At 45.5% G+C, this 27,082-nt stretch overlaps 1 protein-coding gene across 3 annotated transcripts in view; it reads left to right on the top strand.

The window, feature by feature from the left end:
- Positions 1–8,542: 8,542 nt before the first annotated feature.
- csnk1g2b (casein kinase 1, gamma 2b) overlaps positions 8,543–27,082 on the top strand; it is a 60,835-nt gene continuing 42,295 nt past the window's right edge. For 2 of the 3 annotated variants that reach the window (XM_083647922.1, XM_083647924.1), the window contains exons 1-2: positions 8,543–8,696; positions 11,691–12,509. In XM_083647922.1, the coding sequence (XP_083504048.1) occupies positions 12,282–12,509 (228 nt within the window). In that variant the 5' untranslated portion in view covers positions 8,543–8,696; positions 11,691–12,281. Of the gene's footprint in view, positions 8,697–8,878; positions 8,943–11,690; positions 12,510–27,082 lie in introns of those variants that run through there. The other variant, XM_083647923.1, reaches the window with a different exon arrangement.

Here is a 27,082-nt window from a genome sequence, read left to right on the forward strand (position 1 = left end):
CTAGTGGTGTAGTCTACGTCACGTGATACGCAGGTAGCCTACTGTATATGCATTATGCAGTATACCCACTAGTGGTGTAGTCTACGTCACGTGATACGCAGGTATACACAGTATACCCACTAGTGGTGTAGTGTAGTCTACATGATACGCAGGTATACGCAGTATACCCACTAGTGGTGTAGTCTAGGTCACGTGATACGCAGGTATACGCAGTATACCCACTAGTGGTGTAGTGTAGTCTACATGATACGCCGGTATATGCAGTATACCCACTACTGGTGTAGTCTACGTGATATGCAGGTATACGCAGTATACCCACTACTGGTGTAGTCTACGTGATATGCAGGTATACGCAGTATACCCAGTATACAGTACCCACTACTGGTGTAGTCTATGTGATACGCAGGTATACGCAGTATCGCCACTATACAGCAGACCTGCACTGCTTACTTCAACACTTGTGTGTGATGTTTTGTGTGATTTTTTTTAAGAGAGAGGCGGGAGGGAGAGAGGGAGGGAGGGAGGGAGGGAGGGGGAGAGAGAGATCTAGATCCCTTAGAGGCCAGGGGTTCCCAAATTTTTCCATGCCAAGGCCCCCTAAATAGCATTAGCCTTTGGCCGCGGCCCCCCTTTTGCAAGATGTCTTTAAAAACCCATTGACAATACTATCGAAAATGTCAAAAACAACTTTCATACAACCTGTTATTTCCTTATTTCTATTAATGTAATCATATTTTCTTTCTTTCTTATACTGTAGTATTAACAAATATAACAGAATTATTTCCTTCCCCATAAATATGGTATATTTTTTTAAGCATTTCCATTAATTTGCTGAGGCCCCACTACTGCCCCCTGCCAGCCCCCCAGGGAACCCCGGCCCCCACTTTGAAAACCACTGCCCTATTAGGCCAGTGATTCTCAACCCTTTTCAAATCAAGGACCCCTCATTTAGTCCCATATCAGGGTAATGGACCCCCATTTGATGGGATTTTGTCTCTCGAACCCAAATATAGATATGATTTTGTCCAGAGTTCCATGACTGTCTATTATAGGTTGAGAGGTAACAGTTATTATTCTAATCTGCTCTAATTGTGCAGGTTAAACAAAACTCTACATCGACATTTTGGACTCATAGATTAGTAAGGAAATACTCCAAGGGCAGACATATGGAGGAAAATGTTGCATTCTAAATGGGCGTTCTCCTCTTGTGACGTCACAAGAGGAGAACGTTCTGCTGGGGCTGACACAGGGATGCAAAGTCATAAACAGAGGCAGGCATAAAACCCACTCAGAAATCCTATTTTGGGAACACAAATCTGACCTAAAGGTGACTATATTGCATCCCTGTGACATCACAAGAGGGAGTTCCATTTCAGGAACAGCGTGCCTGCAGTTTACACAAAAACGAGTCTAGATGCAGCTGTGTGTGATTACAGAAACAAATCTCACTCCAAGCTGAAATTTACAGTAGCCTATAAACTACCACTGGTGGGGCCCCATCATGCAGGTGCATCCTTTTTCATGTTTTCGCCTCTGTCCTTCAAACAACCTGAGTCCACCACTAGCAAAATAACGTGTGTGTGTGTGTGTGTGTGTGTGTGTGTGTGTGTGTGTGTGTGTGTGTGTGTGTGTGTGTGTGTGTGTGTGTGTGTGTGTGTGTGTGTGTGTGTGTGTGTGTGTGTGTGTGTGTGTGTGTGTGCGTGTGCGTGTGCGTGCGTGTGCGTGTACGTGCGTGCGTGCGAGTCGCGCTGCAAAAGTACAAAATCACAATGAAATTCCAGGCACTTGAATGTTTGATTATTTTCCTCATGCTCTTTCGGGAAGACTTGGAATTTGGCTCAGCGGGGCCTTAAGAAATTGCTCTCAACGGGCAGTGCCGAGATTAAACTTCACATGGTGACAGTTTATGGGCAAAATATGGTGGCTGTTAGCAAAACAAACCCTTAGAGAAAACCCCCTCCGAGGGGAGACTGTCAAAGCCAGGAGTAGGCTAGGCTATGGGAGAAAGGGGGCTGAGAAGAGAGGACAATCAAAGGCTGTTATTTTAATCTGTCCTGCCTCGGAGATTAGCCCGGCACATTGTTTTAATTGTTTTAACGGGAGGGAATGAAACGCTCGCTTATAGGGGGATCCTCGGCGTAAATCTCTCAAGTTCAATAGTTTCAAAAACTTGAGCCCTGGCAGCCCCCCTCTCTTCCCTCATCCCACCTAATCCAGGCTAATACCTTTCTTTCTATTGGCTAATGGCTAAGGGGAGCCGGGGTAAATGCTTCTTAAATAGTCGTGGGTGAGAATGGTTTCGGAGAATTAGATCCATGCCACGACAAAGAGCATTGGTGTGCGTGGTCGTGGACAAGGCCAGAATTGATCTGGGAACATTATTTGGACTGCCGTAGCCTATACGCTAAACTCACCAGCTGGACGTCGGGGCGTAAAAGCGCACTGGAACCTCCTCCTGCTCCCGTTGAGTTTTCGGATCTCAGGTAAACAACAGCAAAGGAAACCAAAAGTTTAACTTTTCTTTTCATCACCACCGAAACATAGGCCTATAAAGTAGGCTAAACTAGCTTATTTTACATAATAATTTTGCCACTATAGAAGCTATTTAGTAGGATATATGCCTAAATTGGCCATAGGCCTATAGTTGATTTTGGAGTTGTGATGTTGTGATGTTTATGTTCACGCAAAATGTTATTATTTTCCAATTTCTCCAAGGGGGCAATTTAGACTTGCCATTATTGCACTGTAGCCATATGCATTCATGCTACCTAATTATAACAAGTGAATATAAATATTATACGCTATAGCTTACCCTTAAATAGGTTTGTGTGTTAATGCTGCATGGTCTTGGGTTCATACCTTACCCTAAGCAATTCCAAATTTGATTTATTATTATTATTATTATTTTTAGCATAGCCTAATTAATAACAAATATATATAACAAGCAAAACTAACAGGACAATTATTGGAAGCAATATATTTTAAAAAATCACACCAGGAGTGAAGCATTTAACACCGGTGTTCCCTTTAAACTGTGTAGGCTACAATTGATCAGATATTGACCAAAATATAGCCCATCAATTTGATGGGCTATATTTTGGTCAATAAATTGTTAGGAACCTCATTCTCTCGGAAAGTCAGTCAATACAAGTGTATTTATAAGTTTTAGTGTCAAAATGTTGATGCAGGAAAGCGCCTGGTTTAGGCTAATAAAAAACAATTTATTTGCGACATTTTCATATGAACCCCAACCAATATATTTGGTGGGCTTCATAACAAATAATTCGTCCTCCATTTGAGTGAATAACTCCTAATGCTCATATTAAAAACACATTTCAGCCAGTCCCTCTGTTTGTCCCTACATCCTCAGATTGAACATGAATTCTCTGAATTTGTGCGGGGCCTCGGGCAGCGGCGGGGTGTATCCCCTCCACAGCGTCAGCTCCATGCTGCTCGACCTGCACCACCAGATGGCGGAGCACTACCACGTTTACGCCACAGCCAGTCCCGCCGTGCACACCCTGTCTGTGGCTGAGAGGCTGGCAGGTGGGTCATGGCCGATAGGCAAACACACACTTCCGATTATAGTAGCCCAGCTTAGTCTACTACAGAGAGAAATTATAGCAAGTGAGACCACTTTATCGAAGTGTCAAATTACTTTCACCCCCTTTCCAATAGTAGGCTATTCAGCAGTGTGTAATGTAACGAAGTAGGCTACTAGGCCTACTTAAGTATTTTTTGAATAGCCTATCTGTAGGCTACTTCTATTTATATTTCTGTCAACTTTCACTTTTACTCCACTACATTTCCTAAATAAAATGTATAGCCTACTTTTACTCCATTAGATTTCCCCTGTAGTTACAAAGTAAAATCAGGAGAAATTGGTAGCCTCCAGCAGGTTTGGTGAATCAGCAGGTTTGGTGAATGATTCACCAAACCTGCTGGCTTTTGAGTACTTTATACATCACTGCTATTCACCCCTGGAGGGCATATTTATAAGACATTTATGTTTTATAATTTGATATAATTTTGTTTGCTCAATCTTTTGCTATTGATGTGATTCCTGCGCAGTATTGCACTAAGTCAAATTCCACATTTGTAATATATTTACTCACTATGGCTATAAATCTTGAATCTTGATTAAGAAAACATGACACCTATGTGTTATTAAAGGAGATCTCAACTGAAAAACAATGCTGATTTATTTTGCACATGATCTCACACATATCTGAAAACTGTCAACAGTTTTACAGGCATTCATTTAGTTTGACAGTTATTGAGAGTTGATCTGTGGACCAGTAACTCCAATCAACTCTCTTTACTGTCAAGCTAAATGAATGTCTGCAAAACTGTGCAAAATAAATGAGCATTGTTTTTCGGTGGAGTGCCCCCTTTAAGTCAGTGCAAAGTAGGAAATTCACATCCATGTAATAAAGTTTAAAAGAGTGAGTAATAGTGAGAGTAAAAGGGAATCCAATTAGTGACCATCATGAAGCAAATAACTAGCAATATAGCAATATAAACTAAAATCAGTTACTTTCAGAAAAGTATTTATTTATTCCAAAGACGACCCTATCTATCTAATATAGGCGATGCCGTCTGTCTGTATGTACCGTCGGATCGACTTCAAACTATAGGAGTGTGCTGCTGGGAACCCAACCGAGTGCAGCACAAATAGTGGTTTATCTCGAGAACCGTTCATCCGATCTACTTCAAATTTGGCAGGTGTTGAGGGCATCCCGGTGGCTCACCTAGTAGCTTAGGGCTAATGTACACCACGTCCGGAACAGATGTGGTACGGCTGCGAACAGAACCACACTCATGTAATCTTTCAGCCACATGCGGGATCCAACAAAAATAGAACAGGTGCATAATAGCACCACCTACTGGCAACACAAAAAGCGGTTTATCTTGAGAACCGTCCGTCCGATCGACTTCAAACTTGGCAGGTGCACTGCTGGGAACCCGGCAGAGTGCAGTGCCGATTCGACCAATTAGGTGGGGTGAAGATTGGGAGACCATGCTGTGTGAATGGGGGAAGGGGAGGGAGGGGAACGGGCACTGCACTAGTCTAGTTTGATACAATTTACCATATGTATTGTACAGTATGAATTTATACTATAATACAGAATTATGCTAACCTAAAGAGATGGGTAAACTCTTTCCTGCAAATAGAGAGGTGGGAAAATTTAGTCTAACCTCCACTTCATCCCTGATAATACAGAAAAAAATATGAACAAAAATAGCAATTTACCTGCCTGATAACTCGGAGCAAACCCACTGCTGACTTATAGCATATTTTGGCGATGGCTTAGTCTCTGTTTGTCCTCCCATGCAGAGCTTATTCTGGAGGCTCGCTATGGCAACCAGCAGAAGCAGCGCCGCAGCCGCACAGCCTTCACTGTGTCCCAGCTGCAAGCTCTGGAGAAAGCCTTCCACCAGACTCAGTACCCAGACGTCGGCATGAGAGAGAGACTCGCTGTCTGCATCAACCTGCCCGAGGCTCGCATACAGGTCAGAGCACTGCACACTCCAACTCCACACACTGACTGACACTTGCAAACAAATCACAAAACAGCCGACTGCATGTTTACAATTGTTCATTTCTGGTAACATGGTTTGTCGCTGCGTTTGTCTTTGTATCTCGATAACATTAAAGAGATACTAAACAGTTTTTCCACTTTTTTCAAATGCCCCCCTTCTTTCTATTGGCTAAAATGATTGGTTATGTGACATTGATGGTTCATGTCATCACCAGACAACTGAATCCTGGCTAATCAAAATGTGCATTTTTTCAAAAAATGAAATGACAAATGTCAGAGCTGAGACCACTGATTGTTGGGAGGGGGGGGGGGGGGGGGCTGGGGTTAGTATGACTTTAATAATCAGATGGGCAACTTTATGACATGATTTTTTTTATGGAAAATGTGAGAATAGCCCGAGTCTGACAGACTAGTGTGAACACACTGATCACTGCCAATGCTGAAGTGATGCTCTCTCTCATCCAGGTGTGGTTCAAGAACAGGAGGGCAAAGTTCCGCAAAGGCCAGAGGTCTTCCCCGCTCTCCAGAGACCACAGCCTGGAAGAGGCGCCACAGCACAGCAAGGTGGGACAGGAGGAGGTGGGTACCAAGGGCAAACAGGACATCATCACCAAACCAGGCACTGACAGCATCCCTCCTCCTCCTCCTCCCCCTCTGGAAGACAGCAGGGACCTTTGCTCTCATCCCGCCCCCACAAACTCTGATGTTTCGCGGTGCCACCTCCGGCTCCACTCGCCTCCGCTTTTCCCCTTCGTCGTGACGGGGGAGCACTACCGTCGCCTGCCCCACCAGCAGGCTGTAGGAGTGCTGCCTGCTGAGCTTCCATTTCCCCCGCCATTCTGGCCCGTCATGCAGCAGCAGCAGTCCATTGCTAAAAACTGTAGCCTGTCCCTTCTTCAGACTGCTTGTTCCAGTAAAGCTGTGCCTCGCCTTCACCTGGGGCTGTAACTGCAGACTTTAAACAACCTGACGTACGCAGCCCTAGATTCCTCCTCCTTGCGGTGACCCAGGTACACCTGAAGCAGCCGTGTGTAGTGCGTCAGCACAAAAGACAGAATAACAAGGCAGAGTTGCCCGCCGCTTCATCCGTGGAATACAGACAGAGCAGAGAGCAGACATTCCCAGTCAGTGAAGTGTATTGTTGTATGCCTGTCTGTCTGTCCAAATGGATGTAAATCTGTACAGTGGATTTGTTTGATAAATACTTTCACAGGTTTGTATTCATCCTTATGTAGCCCCGCCCACTCGACCCAGTTGTGTTATGACTTCCTGTTCAGAACACCGTCTGTTTTACCTGGTCACTAGTACTGTACTGTCACAGGAAGTGTAAACACAATAGGAAGTAACCGGCTGACCCCTGTGTTGGGAACATAAGGTGAATAGGGAGAGTAGTTTTGGTCTGTCTCTCTTTCAACCTCTACAGGCTGGTTTTAGTGGGTCAGGGGTGTGACTCTGCTTTTATTTCAGACAAGCAAGGGCAAGGATCACAGCTAAAAATATTCTCTTTCAGCATTGTATGATTTTGTATCACTATATTTCATGACTTCTGTAGCATGGCTACCCTGCCATGTAGCTACACAGTAACAATGGTAAAAGCATTTGACTGGAGCTCCTTATGGAATAAAGCACTGTAACATAGAAAAAGTATTAGAAAATATTGAGTATGTGAAATAAAATGATTTGTTCTTTAATGATCTGTTGCTGTTGTTGTTTTAATAAACTAGGGCATCTTCTATTTTTTGTGATGCTTAGTATTGCAGATGGAAGCCATATGCAAATGTAACAGCGTTGCGTTGATGGTAATTGCAGCAACCCATGTTAGGGGCTTGCCCAGGGGTGGATTCGAACCGCCGACCTCCAAGGCACCCACACTAACCAGTGACTACACCAAGAGAGCTATAGCTCCCTTGGCGGAGCTGATTAACAGGCCCTTTATACTGGGGGAGTGAGTTTAACCAACTTACTTGCTACCACTCGGGACTCACGACGACTCACATTCATTCGGTTACATTCACCCCCCTAAACTCACTCCACACCCTCTGGGCATCATCCACCCAGAGGTGGATTCGAGCCGCCGACCTTCCGGCTTCCAAAGTGCACACGCAAACCACTAGCCTACTACACCAAGACAGCTAGCTCCCTTGGTGGAGCTGATTAATGGGCCTTTATACTGGGGGGAGTTACTTACTGGCTAACTTAGTGGCTACCACTCGGGACTCATTAATTTGGTTACACAAAGATAAGGGAGGCTATCTGAACTCATTCAGATGTATCTTTCAAGAAAAAGATGCAAACTTATATCTGTTAAGTAAGTGGATGGTGGATATTTAACATGTTGCTTTAAGTGAAAAAATGTGGGTGGGGCTGCCAAATATAGTGCTGTGGGCAACAAATTGTTTATCTAATTAGACTAGTGCTCTACAGTTGATGTCATGGCAATTTTGATGTTGACAGTTTCGAACACACTGGGCTGAAGGCTCCTCCAACCTGTAGTCCTATTCATTAGTAAATAACAATATGGAAATGAACAGTTACCAATGGAAAAAAAGGTAACAATCAGGGGAACAACAGAGAGGAGTGAAGGTTAATTGAAGACCAAGAGGACTGATTAGGCTTTTGGCTGCCAAGCAACAGAAATACAAAATAATGAACAGCCTGGTGCCTGATGTAGCCTATGTTGACTGTAGGCTATACAGTCAATTTGACTATATATATAGTCAAATGTAGTTAAGGCACCACCTGTGGCATAAGCTCTAACGTCATGGTTGAAGGGAAATCATATTTAGGACAATGTGGACTGGGTCTGTGAAATGTATGATTGGACAGTATAGTCCTAGCTAAGCTGTGTCAGACTGTACTACTGTAGCTTTAACGTTGCTTGTATCAAAGTGCAAATTTGGAGAGCCAACCACAGCGACCAACTGCGGTCGTCTGATGTTTAGCAATATTCTCGGAACAAGTTGCGTTCGTTTTTCAGCGTGGATAGTGGTGCGATCGAGCCGAGTGTGACGCTATTCTTGCTTATCGGCAGGGGAAGCTTAAAGAGACAACAGCAGAATCACATAGCGAAGGAGAAAGAGGAATGAAATGTGAGAAATGCGTACAAATGAAGAACCATGAAGTCGATTGCATTTCGATCGTTCACATTTAAAGGTAAAATACTTGTCTTTGGGCAGCGGAAGTTCATTTGTAAAGGGTTGTTTTCGGAGGCTAACGTTATCTCTCGCCGTAAATTAACGCTATTGCTAACGTTACGGGTGCTAGCGTAACTAGCTAGCTAGCTGTTAGCTGGCTATGGAGCCCAGGCTGTAACGCTGGTGTTTGGGATTAAAGGAGTTGCCCAGCAGTGGTCGATGTTACAGCTGAAATCTGAAAACAAACGCAACGCAGTGATCTCAGGTGAAACAACCTTCACCAGTAACGCCAACGTTACTCTAGTCCATAGTTATACTATTGCTTGTAACAAGGTTATTTCTTGATTATTAAGTATTCGCTAACTCGCCAGCTTAACGTAGTGTAGTTAAGGCTATGTCAATCAATGAATATTTCATGTTCGGTGCTGTTTCAACTTGTTTATTTCGGCACTAAACTAGCTCGCTAGCGTTAGATTACTTTAACGTTGACATGATTGTTTATGTGCTTATAGTTAGGCTAATGTCTTGCTAACGCTAGGCTAACGTCAGTAGCTGTTTTTTAATCAAGCAGGCCAAGAAGAATGGTGTTTGTTATAACGTTAACGTTACGACAGGTTAGCTGTCTTAATGTTTAACCCAATTAACCACTCGATTGATAGATTAGTCTAACGCCATATACCGCTCAACAAGACTAATCAGATCAACAAAAAACTGATTGGCTGATTAGCGATTCAACGATATAAGCTAACTTGTGAGCTCGCTAGCTTAACTAAAACGCTAAGATCGCTTCAAATAGCTTCTGGCCTTGTCTGCCGAGCGATGGTTTAAGTTAGTTACCTAAACAACGCCAACTTGCTAGAGCTGTTTTGTTATCCTCATTTCCAACATTTGTCTGGTGGAACATATTTCTACTTAAAGCAAACGGTGCTTAATTGCATCGGGACCACTCGAAACTGAATGACAGCTGCCAGCACTCGTTCTCGCCACTAGCCAGCTATGTCCACTCCTAGGACAATAGATATAATTTGATATTTTGCGCACTGGGCGAATGGGAGTTGAACTAACTGGTCTGGTTACTAACGTTAACGTTACTTGTTACTTTAGTCCGCCAATGTTGCTTAATATGTTAGAGCCAATGGCTACGTGATATTTCCTTTGGCTAGCTTAGCCTAACGATGATAATATTTATGTTTTTCTGTCTATATGTGCCAACACAATAATTGGAAAATATCTAGACTAAAAAAACACAACTAACTTCCTGAAATGGGACAGTGTAAACATATGGGCGAGAGCAGCAGCTAACTTAGCTGAGACAGTATTTATGTTGCTTTCCAGAGACATCTCACATGTGATCACGCTTCTGTTCACACTCCTCACCAATAACCATTTCAAATGTTTTAAATGTATTTTTCATTATTCTCTTTGTGTCACTGAACAAATTACGTGCTTGGCATAGTAGTGCCATTTGCCATTTCAATAGTTGTTGTGATCAGCTTACATGTAGGCACTAATGGCTTTTCAATCTCATTTATTGTACTTGTAATCCTGTGACTAGACAATATAGGCTATTTTCAACTTGTACAGTAAGTATAGACATGTGATATGCTACAAGGAAGACAATGCAATGTAATCATTGACTACATACCTGGCTCGAACACATGATTCTTTCTCTTTGGAGTGAGTGCACGATAGATTTTATGTTTATATTTACTCACACATGCCCTTCAACACATTTCAATTTTCAATAGCTACCCTAATGTTCATATAGCTTTACCTATTCACATGGAAATTTGACCCCCCCCCCCTCTGGAATTTGTGGAATTAACTTAATTTTAATCAACAATAATTATTTCACTCAATATTTTCCATTTAACAAGTCTTCCTTCTCATCAGTGTACTTATGTCTGATCATGTTTAATGAGTTCCATGATCGATCCATTAGTTCTTAGGCCATCAAATATAGCCTAGCTATAGACCATATCCAAATCCTTGCAATATTATGTTACTCTATGATGTAAATGTTTCCCAGACTACGATGAGATGAGGCATTGCACCAGCCATTGATCAGTTTAAGTGCCTTTCCTTAGGAAAGGGTAGCTGCCTGGCTGCCGATAGTGCATTACCTGCACTCTTCACTATCATCAGCATCACAGAGCCCAGAGCAATAGTGCATGCATTACCTGCAGTCTTCACTATCATCAGCATCACAGAGCCCAGAGCGATAGTGCATGCATTACCTGCACTCTTCACTATCATCAGCATCACAGAGCCCAGAGCAATAGTGCATGCATTACCTGCAGTCTTCACTATCATCAGCATCACAGAGCCCAGAGCGATAGTGCATGCATTACCTGCACTATTCACTATCATCACAGAGCCCAGAGGTAGGAGAGTTAAGAGAGCTGCTTGGGACAGAAACTTGTACGTGTGATTTTGTGCTATAAATGGTTCACTGTCAAATTCCACTGTCACGGAAAACTGAACTTATGGCTATGATTGATGTCCTTTGTGTCTGTCATGGCTTATACAATATAATTGTGTATGGCTTAGGCAGACATGGCAGAATATTTTAAATCCCTATGAAAATTCTTATTCTGCAAGGGGTCTTTTTTCCTCATGTCTGAAGTCTACTGTGGAATATTTCCGCTCATATTGATTGCTTTATTGAATTTGCCTTGCGCTAGTCTGTGAGCAAGATCCCATTTCAGCTGTAGTAAGGAACAGCTATGGTAGACATAATTTGATCTTCAAGTAAAAGGTTGAAGATTTTTATCTGCATTTTTAATCTACTAGAATATATAAGTAGTATAAATAAAATATTGAACCTAAAAAATATCATTTGCGGACTGATCACAACATGTTATAAGAATAGATAATAAGTGAGTCCAAAAGCTTGGTTTGACTGATGTTCTAGTTCTATGCTGCTGTTAGACTCTGTACAGGGCAGGCCATATAGGGAATTTGACAACATATAAACCTACGGGCTGATTTATGTTCATTCTTGCTTTTTCAGATATCTAGCTGACATCGAACCCCCATCTGCTGCTCATCTTTCTCATCGTCATTGTTGCCAGCTTCGCCTCCTCTGCTGTGTGGCCCTGCAACATGGAGCACGTCCGCTGTCTCACCAAAGGCTGACCAGAAGGGATGAGGCGCTCCGGGGGATGTTGCCAAGCGGCCTCGTGGACGCACTAGCCGGGTGTTTTGGAGTGCTTTTTCTATGACTAGTATCGTGTGTGTGCGTGGGCACATGCTAGCACAACCTGCCCACTTCAGGCAGGGACATGCTACTCTGAGCGTGGAGCTGGAGAAACACACAAGAAAGGAACCTCTTTGGTAAACAAGGAACCAGAAGAAAGCAAAAAGGGGAAGCGCGCTCGGCTAAAAGCGCCGACACACAGGGCACTTGAGCTGCGGTTTCAGCACCCGTTTAAGTGTCGTCTGACCCGCTGCACATTTTAACAGCAACACCTCTCCTCTGTCTTGCGTTACTTTGTCTCCCTCCCTCCCCCCTCCCCTAAAGCGTCCTCTGGCTGTAGTTTTGGAATTCTATGGTTTGCATGGCCGGGGAATAATCGTGGAGAGGCCCGGGTATCACAAGCTTATGGATTTTGACAAGAGAGGGGGTAAGGGAGAGACAGAGGAAGGGAAAAAGATGTCGAAGGCAGCGGGCAGCAGGACTGGACATGGGGGCCGGAGTTCAGGGACCAACTCGGGGGTTCTTATGGTTGGCCCAAATTTCCGCGTCGGTAAAAAGATCGGCTGCGGCAATTTTGGAGAGCTGCGGCTGGGAAAGAACCTCTACACTAATGAATATGTGGCCATCAAATTGGTAAGTGTAACCTGCTCCATAATATTGCAGGCTTGGCTTATTGCAGGCTTGGCTTATTGCATACTTGGCTTAGTGACATCTTATGGGAATATGAACGCACCATTATTTCACATATTCACTACACTACACACCTGTTCTGGGACATATCCAATATACATCTCGCACACCGTATATGCGGAAGTCAGCGCAGCCACGTGCAAAATATTGTGTTTTGCAAATTATACCAAAAGGTTTGTTTTACACGGATTGCATCTAGTTTCAATGCAGAGCAGCTGGGACGTTTAGTGCAGTTGACTCTTTTGACCTGAGAGAAACAGACACAGGAAGTAACTGAAAACGCCCTCCTATTCCCCTTATCCCACAGGCAAATATTAGCTTGTCTTCAGCTCGCTCGCTTGTACTGTTAATGGGTCAACCTCACTCTGCCTCTGTTTATCAAAGAAAGGAATAGGAATAAGCAGAGAGACCGGACCAGATGATAGCCTATTTCCAAACCAGCATATCAGTGGCGATTTGTTTGTCTATAGGTCGGGCAACACTGATTTTTTTTATTTTTTTATTTTTTTATGATGCCTAGTACACCACTGTCAACTTTCTTTTAGTTTCATAAAGTAGTTGTCAACCGCTGTGGCAAGTCACACCGCTATGGCGTGAACTCGGTTGTGCCTTAAAACCTTTATGAACTGATGATGACACAGTTCATGTCAACATAATCCTTAACATTAGCTATGTTAAAGTAAAAAATGTATGAGCTTAACCCTACCCTTTCCTCTGAGCCAATATAATATGTGTCAGATCCTGGGAGTAATTGTGTTATCTCCACCTCCAACAAGATGATACTAGGCTTTATGTGCCATCAATAATTGACTGTGCCTTTGGAATTTTGTCATTTTCTCTCAGCATGAACACATTTTTAGAGCCACTGGTTTTCGTCGCTTTCAGACAGACGGGCTGTGTGAGGAACCACATGAAATGGCAAAGGCAGTTTGTTTTCCGATTGGTAGATGGAGGCCGGCCAATGACTGAGCTGCTCTCCCACTTCCTCTGCACATCAGCTTTTGTTTGTTTTCTTTGTATCTCAAGTCTGTCTGTTACCGCAATAGAGGCGACGTCTTAACATTTTACATACCTACAGATGGATATTGTTTTTTTTTACACCCCAGTGGTTAAAGCGTCAGTTTGGACAATGCCTTGATATAGGCTCGGTCTAACTTAAGTCTCGAGTTAGCTAGTCGTACTCTTAGCTGGTGGTGTCTGCCACTTCAGGGACAGGCAGGACAGTAGGAGCTTTGGCGTCATCTCTTCCACAGCCACACTGGCCTGTGTATGATTATCCTTACATTTGTATCTCGCAGGGAGGTGATTATCTCTGAACGAGCATCCATTGAAGGCTTTGCTAACCACATAGAAGGCAGAGGTTAGCGTACAGCTGTAATTGCTGTTCTCTTTTCCTCTGAAATCTTTAGTTATGCTCGCTGCCACCACTGCCTCTCCCCCCCTGCCTGTGTGAACCCTCCCATCTGTTTGGGTATTTTTAGCCCCATGGTGTCCAGCTATATCTGGATCTGGCATTAGCACCATAACATTGCTGCATGGATCTCCTTGAGCCCACTGGACCCAGCGCAGTATTTCCCACACATAGACTTTACTTGGGCGGGCCACCCAGGTGTGTATATATATATATATATATATATATATATATATATATACATTGTATTTTATGTTTCAGGTATACATTACATATTATGATTAGTAGTATGAATAAAGGACTGAGAGTTGATATGCTGTCACTTCCTTTAGTTTCTTTACTTTTCCCATTACATGCATTGTGCATTTTCTTTTCAAAATAAAAGCTCCACGATGCTGCCTGCCACTGAAATAACAGCAGTTCAAAGTTTTATTTACCAACCTACCACCGCAAGTACTTTATGCATTCTGTGGGAAACACTGCCAGGTTATCTGAATGAACCATAGGAGCAGGAGGTGGTGTGCTAATGGTGTGCACAAGTTTAAACAAGGCCCAGCTAACAGTGGACCGTGTCCACGACCAGGAAGGTGATGATTCAGGTTTATAATTAGGATTTCATGCTATTCGGACAATTTGGGGATATTTTTTTTCATTCATTCCCAATATTCTTCTGTGTGTGTTTTTTAAGCGGTGCAGCCCCCTTCTATAAGTGACGCGTGTGATTTGAGCAGCGCACCGAGAGGTGAGCACGAGATTTAGCCTAGGCCCCTCCCCCCGCCTCTACAAGGAAGCACAGCGGTGACCAAAAGCGCTGCCCCCATATGCGTGCATGCACCCACGCACATGCACACGTGTGCATAAATGCGTGCGTGCATCCCACGACACACAGTGCCAGGGAGAGGGGGTGAAGTTCACATGCACACACACGCGTGTGCACGACACACAGTGCCAGGGAGAGGGGGTGAAGTTCACACACACACACACACACGCGTGTGCACGACACACAGTGCCAGGGAGAGGGGGAGAAGTTCACATGCACACACACACACGCGTGTGCACGACACATAGTGCCAGGGAGAGGGGGAGAAGTTCACACACACACACACACACGCGTGTGCACGACACATAGTGCCAGGGAGAGGGGGAGAAGTTCACATGCACACACGCGTGTGCACGACACACAGTGCCAGGGAGAGGGGGAGAAGTTCACATGCACACACACGCGTGTGCACGACACGCAGTGCCAGGGAGAGGGGGTGAAGTTCACACGCACACACACGCGTGTGCACGACACACAGTGCCAGGGAGAGGGGGAGAAGTTCACATGCACACACACACGTGTGCACGACACACAGTGCCAGGGAGAGGGGGAGAAGTTCACACGCACACACACGCGTGTGCACGACACGCAGTGCCAGGGAGAGGGGGAGAAGTTCACATGCACACACACACGTGTGCACGACACACAGTGCCAGGGAGAGGGGGAGAAGTTCACATGCACACACACACGTGTGCACGACGCATAGTGCCAGGGAGAGGGGGAGAAGTTCACATGCACACACACACGTGTGCACGACACGCAGTGCCAGGGAGAGGGGGAGAAGTTCACATGCACACACACACGTGTGCACGACGCATAGTGCCAGGGAGAGGGGGAGAAGTTCACATGCACACACACACGTGTGCACGACACACAGTGCCATGGAGAGGGGGAGAAGTTCACATGCACACACACACGTGTGCACGACGCATAGTGCCAGGGAGAGGGGGAGAAGTTCACATGCACACACACACGTGTGCACGACACACAGTGCCATGGAGAGGGGGAGAAGTTCACATGCACACACACACGTGTGCACGACGCATAGTGCCAGGGAGAGGGGGAGAAGTTCACATGCACACACACGCGTGTGCACGACGCATAGTGCCAGGGAGAGGGGGAGAAGTTTAGGGTTTGACCTGCGCAAACCTGCTCTGCTTCAACACATGGATGAGTTTTTTTTAGCTATGACCCTGATTGCTTCAGTTGATCGTCAAAATCTCTCTCTATTAGGCCTTATAATTGTTAACAGGGCTGAGTAATTTTTTTTGTATATATATAGATATATATAGATATCTCGAATCGATATTCATTTGAAGGAACAACTGATATCAATTCATAAATCCCGATATCGATCTTTTAATATAACACCTTTTCCCGTGGATGCTTGAAGCTTTAACCATGTTAGACTCGTGTGGTTTGGCTCTTAGCACAATGAGATCTTGTTAAACATCTGTAAACAACATTAATATTTTAATAATGCACCAGGTTAGAAGGTTCCTTGTACAATTTACAGCATTCGTTCTTTGAGAATCTCTTTCATGCTTACTCGCTTGGAATTGTAACTGAAATATTGAATCGTAAATCTAATCTAATCGGGATCATTGAATTGGGAAATCAGCGGCGATATACCCAGGCCTGATTGTTAACATGAATTGGAGAAGGTGGACTCTGCCTTGGTGTTACGGCCTCCATAAACGGCATAGGCTCAAGAGGAGCAGGAGACCAAAGCACATTAAAGGACCCCAAACAACGGAGGCTTTCAGTTAAATGTTAACAAGACGCTTCTCAGTAAAGTGCAAACATTTTAATAGCTGGTGGTAATGTTGGCCAATTTATTCTGACACAAGGTAACTCTAGATTTCAGCTTCCTCTAAGTATACACTACTGGGACATTTCGGAAAACAATTTTCTTTTTAAATTGTCATCTGCTCTACCTATTGAATGTTTTTGGGGCCCTGAACACTGGTGTTGTTTGGCCTGGCCCGGGGAGGGCCTCTCTCCTCTCTCCACCCCCTGGCCAACCTCCAGTCTAGTGCAGCTGTCTGTCTGTCCACATGTTTCTGTCTGTCGCTGATCCCCAGTGAATGTCACTGCTCTGCCCAGTAAGGCTTCTGTGTTGTCTGTCAAAGGCTGTTACTGAGCTCTTCCTTATGGACTCAAACAAATACCAGGCCTGTTATCCGAGCGCACCTGTGTGTTAACACACGCCTGACCCTGAGTACTGTCTCCTTTTCCTTTTGTTTGGCCAGCACCTTTAGTGGTAAAAGCAATTTTTGATTATGTACATTATATCATTTTAAAGAATGCCCTACTGTTAGATTACTAGCATATAAAAATGTCACTTTGTATCGAGAATAATCTTTCATAATTCTTTGTAAAATGAAGTCATGTCAGCCAAAATTATATCTAGAATCTTGAACAACACAAAGACTGGTACTCCGTCACTCATAAATTAAAATCAAGCGGGGCCAATCTGTCTGTTCAGAAAAAGATGGTATCCGTGCAGCTCTAAGTAGGGCTGGGCGATATGGACCAAAAATAATATCTCAGTATTTTTAGGCTGATGATGACAATAGACAATATATCACTGTATTTTCTATGTAGTGGGCTAAATGTTAAGTTGTAAAAGTTTAAGCTACCTGTGAGATGTCAGAAGCACTTTTATTAAAACAAGATAGGGCTGGGAGATATGGGCAAAATCAAATATCACAATATTTTTTACAAACTACCTCGATAATACCAATATTTGGGTGGTAACACTCAGCTTTGTTGAGATCAAATGTAAGTAACAGGCGCGTTTCTCCTTTTTGTGCTCTCATAAAGACGTCTAAAAGCAGGCTGTGAAGGACGGCACATTTGTGATGACTCCGTGTAGAGCTGCTGGCTCCTTGAATGCTGAGAGCGTCTTGTGTACTTTGTCTATGTCAGAGAGAAGAGTCGCGACATCTCCATTCACTCCAATGCAGTGTTTCCCCTACCATCTACAGGCCTGGCAGGCCCGCCAGGCCAGAAAAAAATTGCAAAAAAAACTTTTTTCCTTTTTTTTTCTGCTTCCCCCAAAATCTCAATAAACCTTTATGGCATATTATTACAATACAACAATACTGTTGACGGTAATAGAAGATGCCAAATCATTCAAAACAATAAGCATTTTGCTTTTAGGAGCATTGTGCCAGTGTGCGGCGCTGTTCCAAAACGTGTCAACGTGTGTCGTTGCCTGGGAAACGCACATCCCATAATACAACTGTTCGCATCGCATCCCATAATAGTATGATGATACTTGGGATGCCATTGCGAACATGGATGCGAACAGGTTAGCTAAAAGTTTAGCGTTGCCAGCGAGCGCCCCCACCATTGCGATCGGGTTACATTTCGAAATCCCTCCAGGCCTGAAAATGTTTCTAGGGGAAACACTGCAAATGGACCAGTTTTTTTTACTCTCAAGAGTTCCAGGAAGTAAGGTCCTGGATTAAGCAGCACTGTCGAGCTGCAGCAAAATGGACTTTGAAAGTTTTATTTTATTTTTTAGACTCAAAATGTACATTATCCGCTTTATTTTAGCATTCAAAAGTAGCGCGAGACCCCCTTCCTGGCTGTTCATTGGCTAATGAGTCACGCATTTTGGTCCTCCGCTGACGCCTCTAAATTCCTCTGGTCTATGTCATACCGAGTTGCAGAGTGGTGCGTGTTTGGGTGGTGCCTGCCTGCCTGCCTGCACCACCTTGCACAAAGGTGAATGCCAGTGTCACCCCGCTGCCCCAGTGCCCCGCCCGCCATGTGATAGCAGAGACAGAGATGTATGGTGGGTCCGTGCACGTTCCCTGCAGAAAGCCAGAGAGAGCGAGGGGAGAAAGAAGTGCTGAAAGGTGCTCTTTGTTAGCGGACACGCACGCACGCACACACACACACACACACACACACACACACACACACACACACACACACACACACAGTGCTTCAGTCTCTCACACTGACACAAACGCCTGTGTGATGGAGGCAGGCAGGGCTGCTGTAAGTACACTGCAGGCTTTACTCTCCCGAGGGGAGATCCCACAGTGTCTTAAAGCAACACCAGCGTGCGCCGCGCCGTCCGCTCTACAAACCACCACCGTCAGGCTCATTTAAAGGGATTTATGGTCTCTGCTATTCTTACACCCCCCCCCCCCCCCCCCCCCCCAAGCATGGTGACATAACATCATGTCCAAAGAGGAAATCCTCTCCTCCCCCCCCCCCCCCCAGTACTTAACACATCTGTATTACAGTACTTTCTTTTGAGCACCCGTAGCGTTTTCCCTCTCTCTGTCTCCCTCTATCTTTGGGGTATTGGATTATCAAGGACGACGGCGCAGTTCCCTCTTAACCCCTTAGGTGTAGGGCACATTGACACGCCCGTCTAGCCCATCCTCTGGGCTTACAGAGCTTATTCAGTCTGTCTTCACTGACATTTCATCCAATCCACTGTAGACGGTCACGGAGGTCACAATCTCTACAGCTTCTATTTTATTATGGAGCCCTTTTGTGTAGTCAGTCATTCATTGACAGACAGAGATAGGAGGTGGCTGTGATACACTGGTGTTATGAGTAATAATAAGCCAATGGTGGTGGTGGGTGCCTGGGCTGGTCCTTGTCTGTGACGATGATGGACAGCTTTGCCTATTATAGAGAGCCAGTGTGGAACGTCACTTCCTGCTTCAGCACTGTACCAGAGATTTTAATCCGCCATTTATTTTGCCATAGATATTTTGTAAAATGCGTATAAAAATAGTTGTACTGGTTCAAACCAAACGGTTCAGATATATTTAGAAACAGGGAGAGACCGCATAACATTTCACTCGGACCAAAACGTAAAAAAAAAAAAAAAAAGCGGTTTAAAGAAAATATTTTTTCGATGTAGTTTTTTTAAGTTTTGGTCCGAGCGAAATATTCTATGGTCTCTCTCCCGATTCTAAATATAGCCGAACCGTTTGGTTTGACCGAGAAAAACTCTTTTTATAAGCATTTTACAAAATGTCTATGGGAAAATAAAATTGCGGAAGAAAATCTCTGGTACAGTGCTGAAGCAGCAAGTGACGTTCACTTTGCCTCTCTATTGACCTGTGGTTGTACTATCTGCTGGACACGGGAGGAGGAGAGTGAGAAGTGAATGACACTGGTGTGGAGTCTCCTCCTGCAGGGCCTCCTCCCCACAGTGCAGGGAGACATGTTGGAATGACCTTGTGGCTCATAAGTAAGTAGAAAGACAAGCAGTGTGAACACAGAGAGGTCCACTGTGCATTGTGTGTGTCCACTGTGTACATGTGGAGCAGGGTGTTAGCCTGTATGGCAGTGGGGCAGTGGTGGGCCCGAAGCTGGGATGTGGAACAAAACTAGGGATGTACCGCACCACTATGAACATTTTGGCCGATACCGATAGCCGATATGTCGATAGGATCTGTATAAAAACAAGTTTCTATGATAATCAAATGTTGTATATACCAAAAAAACACATGTAAACACTGAATTTGAAAAAAGTAATGTCTTTTTTCAGATGTTTCTCCCATCTTCCCCCCAATTGTACTTGGCCGATTCCCCCTGCTGTCCCAGTCATTGCTCCACTCACCCTGCCGATCTGGGGAGAGCCGTAGACTACTAGCACGTGCCATTTCTGCAATAACTGCACTTCATGGCTGTTTCAACTCGACAAACATTGACGTTAGTCCTCGAGGCGGACAGGCCTGGAGGCAGCCATTATTGTTTTGCTAGCGGCGTTCCTGATTGGCCGGTTTGCGATGTCGACCACGAGGCGGGGTCGCTGATTGGCTAGAAGAACGCTTTGCAATTTCTGCAAATACCCCGCCCAGTGGCTGGAGGCCAGACGGTCTGGTAGAATGACATGAAATGTGAGTGAGTTGACGTTGGTTTACCAGGCTACATCATAAATCATAAATCTACAGCGTTGTTTCCCGTCAATATGAATATGTTGTCCGATACCCATAGTGCTCATCGGACCGAGAGAGGGCCTTCACGCTGCGGTCAGTCACGTCACGACATGTCTGACTGAAGGAAATGTGAGTTGTTTCCTCCTCTGTCTCTGTCTCTCTCTCTTTCCCCCCACTGGAGCGTGACAAGCAGCTCTTATTGCAAGCTAGCTCAGCAGCTTGCTGCAACTGGCCATGAGGCGCTCGCTGAAGAAGGAGGTGTGACGGCACAAAAGCTCCATCAGCGTATTTGGCTAGAATTAAAGTGACATTTTGACTATTCTGGTGAGCGTACCGCACAGGCTGAACGAATAAATCCTTGCATGTCAACCGCATGTAAAAGCCTCCCTTGAGTCAGCAAGGTATTCCTCTAATTAATCAGTAGCCACCAGCACAGTATCCTAACACGCACAACAAGCCAACTGTTGCTCTGGGGCTGATTTAGTAGCAGTCATAAAACCTGTGCTAGGGAGAGTCTCTCAGTTGTAGACCTGAACGTAGCTTCAACAATAATATATACAGTATATATATTTTTTTATGTAGAATTACATGAGTGTAAATTGTGACTTTGCTCATGAGCGGTTGGTTGGAGTGTGGTGCAGGGTGTGGGCCTGCAGAGCAATGAGTGCTGTGTAATTACTCTACTAAGCGTACATCCTGGTTCATGGAAAAAGTTTTTTTCTTTGGAGTTACACTGTATATTCCTGTTGGGCTATAGCCTATATATAGGCTACATTATGTATGACTTCCAGTGTTGGGGGGGTAAAGCTGTGTTCACACCGAGATATTTATTTTTCTCTCCGTCGCTCGATTCAACCCTTTGGAATCGCTCTGTCGCTCTGTTTAAATCGCTCGTCAACAGGCACAATAATTGATGGACATCTGGGGGCTATAACGTTACGCAATGTCATGATATTTGTCCACCACGAGCCACCGTAGTTGTTTACAAGCTAAGCCTATCAGCGTGCTCCTAACGCGAGCTCTACCGGTAGTACAGACTTCACTTCATGTCAGCTCTCAGCCTGTCAATGAGCTGTCAATGCGGTTTGTTCCAAGCCAGTGTGATCCTTGACTCACTCTCACACGGCAGCCAATCAGCATTGAACAGCGAGCGACTGATGCCAGCGTAATTTTGCTCGAGTTGGGATATTTCATCTCGGGCGAGGAGCGAATTTTCTCCCCATCGCTCTGTCTCTGTCGCTCGGACGCCCAGCGATTTTTCTCCGGGGCGAATATACGCTCAATCGCTCGTTTGCATTGACTTTGTATGTAAACTCGATGCCAGTGAAAAACTTTAATAGGTCGGTGTGAACGCAGCTTAACACATCACATGAGTTACTGAGTTACAAGTCCTAGGAATCCTTAGTAGAGATTCTACGCAAGGTTTGATAGATGAGACCCCCTGGACATGGCAGGACATTATCACTCTTGTTAAGTAGGGCCCAAGAATACACTGCATTGTAGTGACAGCAATGCCTTGCTCCCTGTAATAAGTGACAAAGGAGACTTGCCCCTTGTCTTGACGTTGGAGTGGAGTTGCCCGTGACTGTGTCACTCACTGGCACCACTGTGTGTTGTGTTCTCCCTCCTCTGGTGGTAGCACAGCTGAATGAGCCATGCTTGGAGAAGCCAGCCCCCCCAGCCATAGAATTTGAATCCATCGAGTTGCCCAAGAGTAGCTGAATTATTTCCATTCCAATTGATACCATTGGTGAAATCCATTAATTTGGCGGACAGACTCAACATGGTTGCCATACAAGTTTCGATAATGTCAGAGGTCATCATCACAGAGCATTGGTCTGGTGTGCGAGACGCCGGAAGCCGACGTGTCACCATGGCAGCCATCTTCTTGATGTATCTGAAGAAGCGCTCTTTTCATCCACAAGTTGAAACATCTCCACGCAGCTTTCTTGGATCTAGCTGAGGCGTGATATGATACCAGGAAGTGCTTTCTAAATGCTGTGGAAACCATCTCAGGTGTAACCAAGGAGATGAGCATACATTGTCCCAGTGTCCCAGGAAAATGTAAATTCAATCAAAAAAAATCATTGTATGGCCTAAACTAGTGTCCTCTAGTAAGAGAGTGGCGTCAGCGGAGGACCAAAATGCGAGACTCATTAGCCAATAAACAGCCAGGAATGGGTCTCGCGCTACTTTTGCATGCTAAAATAAAGCTGATAATGTACAATTTGATTCAAGGGATGAAAAACCCTTTCAAAGTACAACACAAACTGTCTATTTTGCTGCAACTCGACAGTGCTGCTTTTTTTACTCAAGAGTTCCACTTTCTACTTCCTGGAAAAAAACTGGTCCATTGGAGTGAATGGATATGTCGGAACTCTTCTATTATACGGCTCTGGCCTAAACATGCCAGCAATTATCCGATGCAATTTCCTAATGGAAAGTTGTTTTCCGACTGCAACTTGAATTGACCCAGGCCAGGAGTGAACCTAGGTCACAGAACCAAAATGACCCCCCGCGGTGGCCCACTCCTCACATCTATAAGAATCATGCAGAAAACACTGAGTTGACTTTTCTCTCCGTTCTAATTCTGTGGCTGCCTATTATCACAGTGAGTTTTGGGGGGCAGCCGACAGCTCCTTCTGGGTGCTTTAAATCTGAGCTGAAACAGGAGAAGGGTTGGACCTCGACCAGCTGTTGCTCTCACACCGCCCACTCCTTAACACCACCTCATACATTGCTCACTCCCTAACACCACCTCCCAACCATACACACCTCAACTCCTTAACACCACCTCCCAACCATACACACCTCAACTCCTTAACACCACCTCCCAACCATACACACCTCAACTCCTTAACACCACCTCCCAACCATACACACCTCAACTCCTTAACACCACCTCCCAACCATACACACCTCACTCCTTAACACCACCTCCCAACCATACACACCTCAACTCCTTAACACCACCTCCCAACCATACACACCTCACTCCTTAACACCACCTCCCAACCATACACACCTCACTCCTTAACACCACCTCCCAACCATACACACCTCACTCCTTAACACCACCTCCCAACCATACACACCTCAACTCCTTAACACCACCTCCCAACCATACACACCTCACTCCTTAACACCACCTCCCAACCATACACACCTCAACTCCTTAACACCACCTCCCAACCATACACACCTCACTCCTTAACACCACCTCATACACCGCTCACTCCCTTACACCACCTCCCAACCATACACACCTCAACTCCTTAACACCACCTCCCAACCATACACACCTCACTCCTTAACACCACCTCATACACCGCTCACTCCCTTACACCACCTCCCAACCATACACACCTCAACTCCTTAACACCACCTCCCAACCATACACCGCTCACTCCTTAACACCACCTCCCAACCATACACACCTCACTCCTTAACACCACCTCCCAACCATACACACCTCACTCCTTAACACCACCTCCCAACCATACACACCTCAACTCCTTAACACCACCTCCCAACCATACACACCTCACTCCTTAACACCACCTCCCAACCATACACACCTCACTCCTTAACACCACCTCCCAACCATACACACCTCACTCCTTAACACCACCTCCCAACCAGACACACCTCACTCCTTAACACCACCTCCCAACCATACACACCTCACTCCTTAACACCACCTCCCAACCATACACCGCTCACTCCTTAACACCACCTCCCAACCATACACCGCTCACTCCTTAACACCACCACCCAACCATACACACCTCACTCCTTAACACCACCTCCCAACCATACACACCTCACTCCTTAACACCACCTCCCAACCATACACACCTCACTCCTTAACACCACCTCCCAACCATACACACCTCACTCCTTAACACCACCTCCCAACCATACACACCTCACTCCTTAACACCACCTCCCAACCAGACACCCACCGCTCACTCCTTAACACCACCTCCCAACCATACACCGCTCACTCCTTAACACCACCACCCAACCATACACACCTCACTCCTTAACACCACCTCCCAACCATACACACCTCACTCCCTAACACCACCTCCCAACCAGACACACCTCACTCCTTAACACCACCTCCCAACCATACACACCTCACTCCTTAACACCACCTCCCAACCATACACACCTCACTCCTTAACACCACCTCCCAACCAGACACCCACCGTTCACTCCTTAACACCACCTCCCAACCATACACCGCTCACTCCTTAACACCACCTCCCAACCATACACACCTCACTCCTTAACACCACCTCCCAACCATACACACCTCACTCCTTAACACCACCTCCCAACCATACACACCTCACTCCTTAACACCACCTCCCAACCATACACACCTCACTCCTTAACACCACCTCCCAACCATACATACCTCACTCCTTAACACCACCTCCCAACCATACATACCTCACTCCTTAACACCACCTCCCAACCATACATACCTCACTCCTTAACACCACCTCCCAACCATACATACCTCACTCCTTAACACCTCCCAACCAGACACACCTCACTCCTTAACACCACCCCCCAACCATACACACCTCACTCCTTAACACCACCTCCCAACCATACACACCTCACTCCTTAACACCACCTCCCAACCATACACACCTCACTCCTTAACACCACCTCCCAACCAGACACACCTCACTCCTTAACACCACCTCCCAACCAGACACACCTCACTCCTTAACACCACCTCCCAACCAGACACACCTCACTCCTTAACACCACCTCCCAACCAGACACCCACCGCTCACTCCTTAACACCACCTCCCAACCATACACCGCTCACTCCTTAACACCACCACCCAACCATACACACCTCACTCCTTAACACCACCTCCCAACCATACACACCTCACTCCCTAACACCACCTCCCAACCAGACACACCTCACTCCTTAACACCACCTCCCAACCATACACACCTCACTCCTTAACACCACCTCCCAACCATACACACCTCACTCCTTAACACCACCTCCCAACCAGACACCCACCGTTCACTCCTTAACACCACCTCCCAACCATACACCGCTCACTCCTTAACACCACCTCCCAACCATACACACCTCACTCCTTAACACCACCTCCCAACCATACACACCTCACTCCTTAACACCACCTCCCAACCATACACACCTCACTCCTTAACACCACCTCCCAACCATACACACCTCACTCCTTAACACCACCTCCCAACCATACATACCTCACTCCTTAACACCACCTCCCAACCATACATACCTCACTCCTTAACACCACCTCCCAACCATACATACCTCACTCCTTAACACCACCTCCCAACCATACATACCTCACTCCTTAACACCTCCCAACCAGACACACCTCACTCCTTAACACCACCCCCCAACCATACACACCTCACTCCTTAACACCACCTCCCAACCATACACACCTCACTCCTTAACACCACCTCCCAACCATACACACCTCACTCCTTAACACCACCTCCCAACCAGACACACCTCACTCCTTAACACCACCTCCCAACCAGACACACCTCACTCCTTAACACCACCTCCCAACCAGACACACCTCACTCCTTAACACCACCTCCCAACCAGACACGCCTCTGCTCATAAAAAGACTGCAAGCAGGGAGAGAAACATACAGGCCTTCTCCATTTGTTTGGTCCGTACAGTTCGCAGCCAGCAGTAATTCCTGTATGTAGGTTGCACACAGTAGAGATGCACTGTGTGGACATGTATGTAGGTTGCACAGAGTAGAGATACACTGTGTGGACATGTATGTAGGTTGCACAGAGTAGAGATACACTGTGTGGACATGTATGTAGGTTGCACAGAGTAGAGATACACTGTGTGGACATGTATGTAGGTTGCACACAGTAGAGATGCACTGTGTGGACATGTATGTAGGTTGCACAGAGTAGAGATACACTGTGTGGACATGACATGTATGTAGGTTGCACAGGGTAGAGATACACTGTGTGGACATGACATGTATGTAGGTTGCACAGAGTAGAGATGCACTGTGTGGACATGTATGTAGGTTGCACAGAGTAGAGATACACTGTGTGGACATGACATGTATGTAGGTTGCACAGGGTAGAGATACACTGTGTGGACAGGACATGTATGTAGGTTGCACAGAGTAGAGATACACTGTGTGGACATGTATGTAGGTTGCACAGGGTAGAGAAGAGATACACTGTGTGGACATGACATGTATGTAGGTTGCACAGAGTAGAGATACACTGTGTGGACATGTATGTAGGTTGCACAGAGTAGAGATACACTGTGTGGACATGTATGTAGGTTGCA

This window comes from Poromitra crassiceps (genome assembly GCF_964638095.1).
Source record: "Poromitra crassiceps genome assembly, chromosome: 12".
NCBI lineage: Eukaryota > Metazoa > Chordata > Actinopteri > Beryciformes > Melamphaidae > Poromitra > Poromitra crassiceps.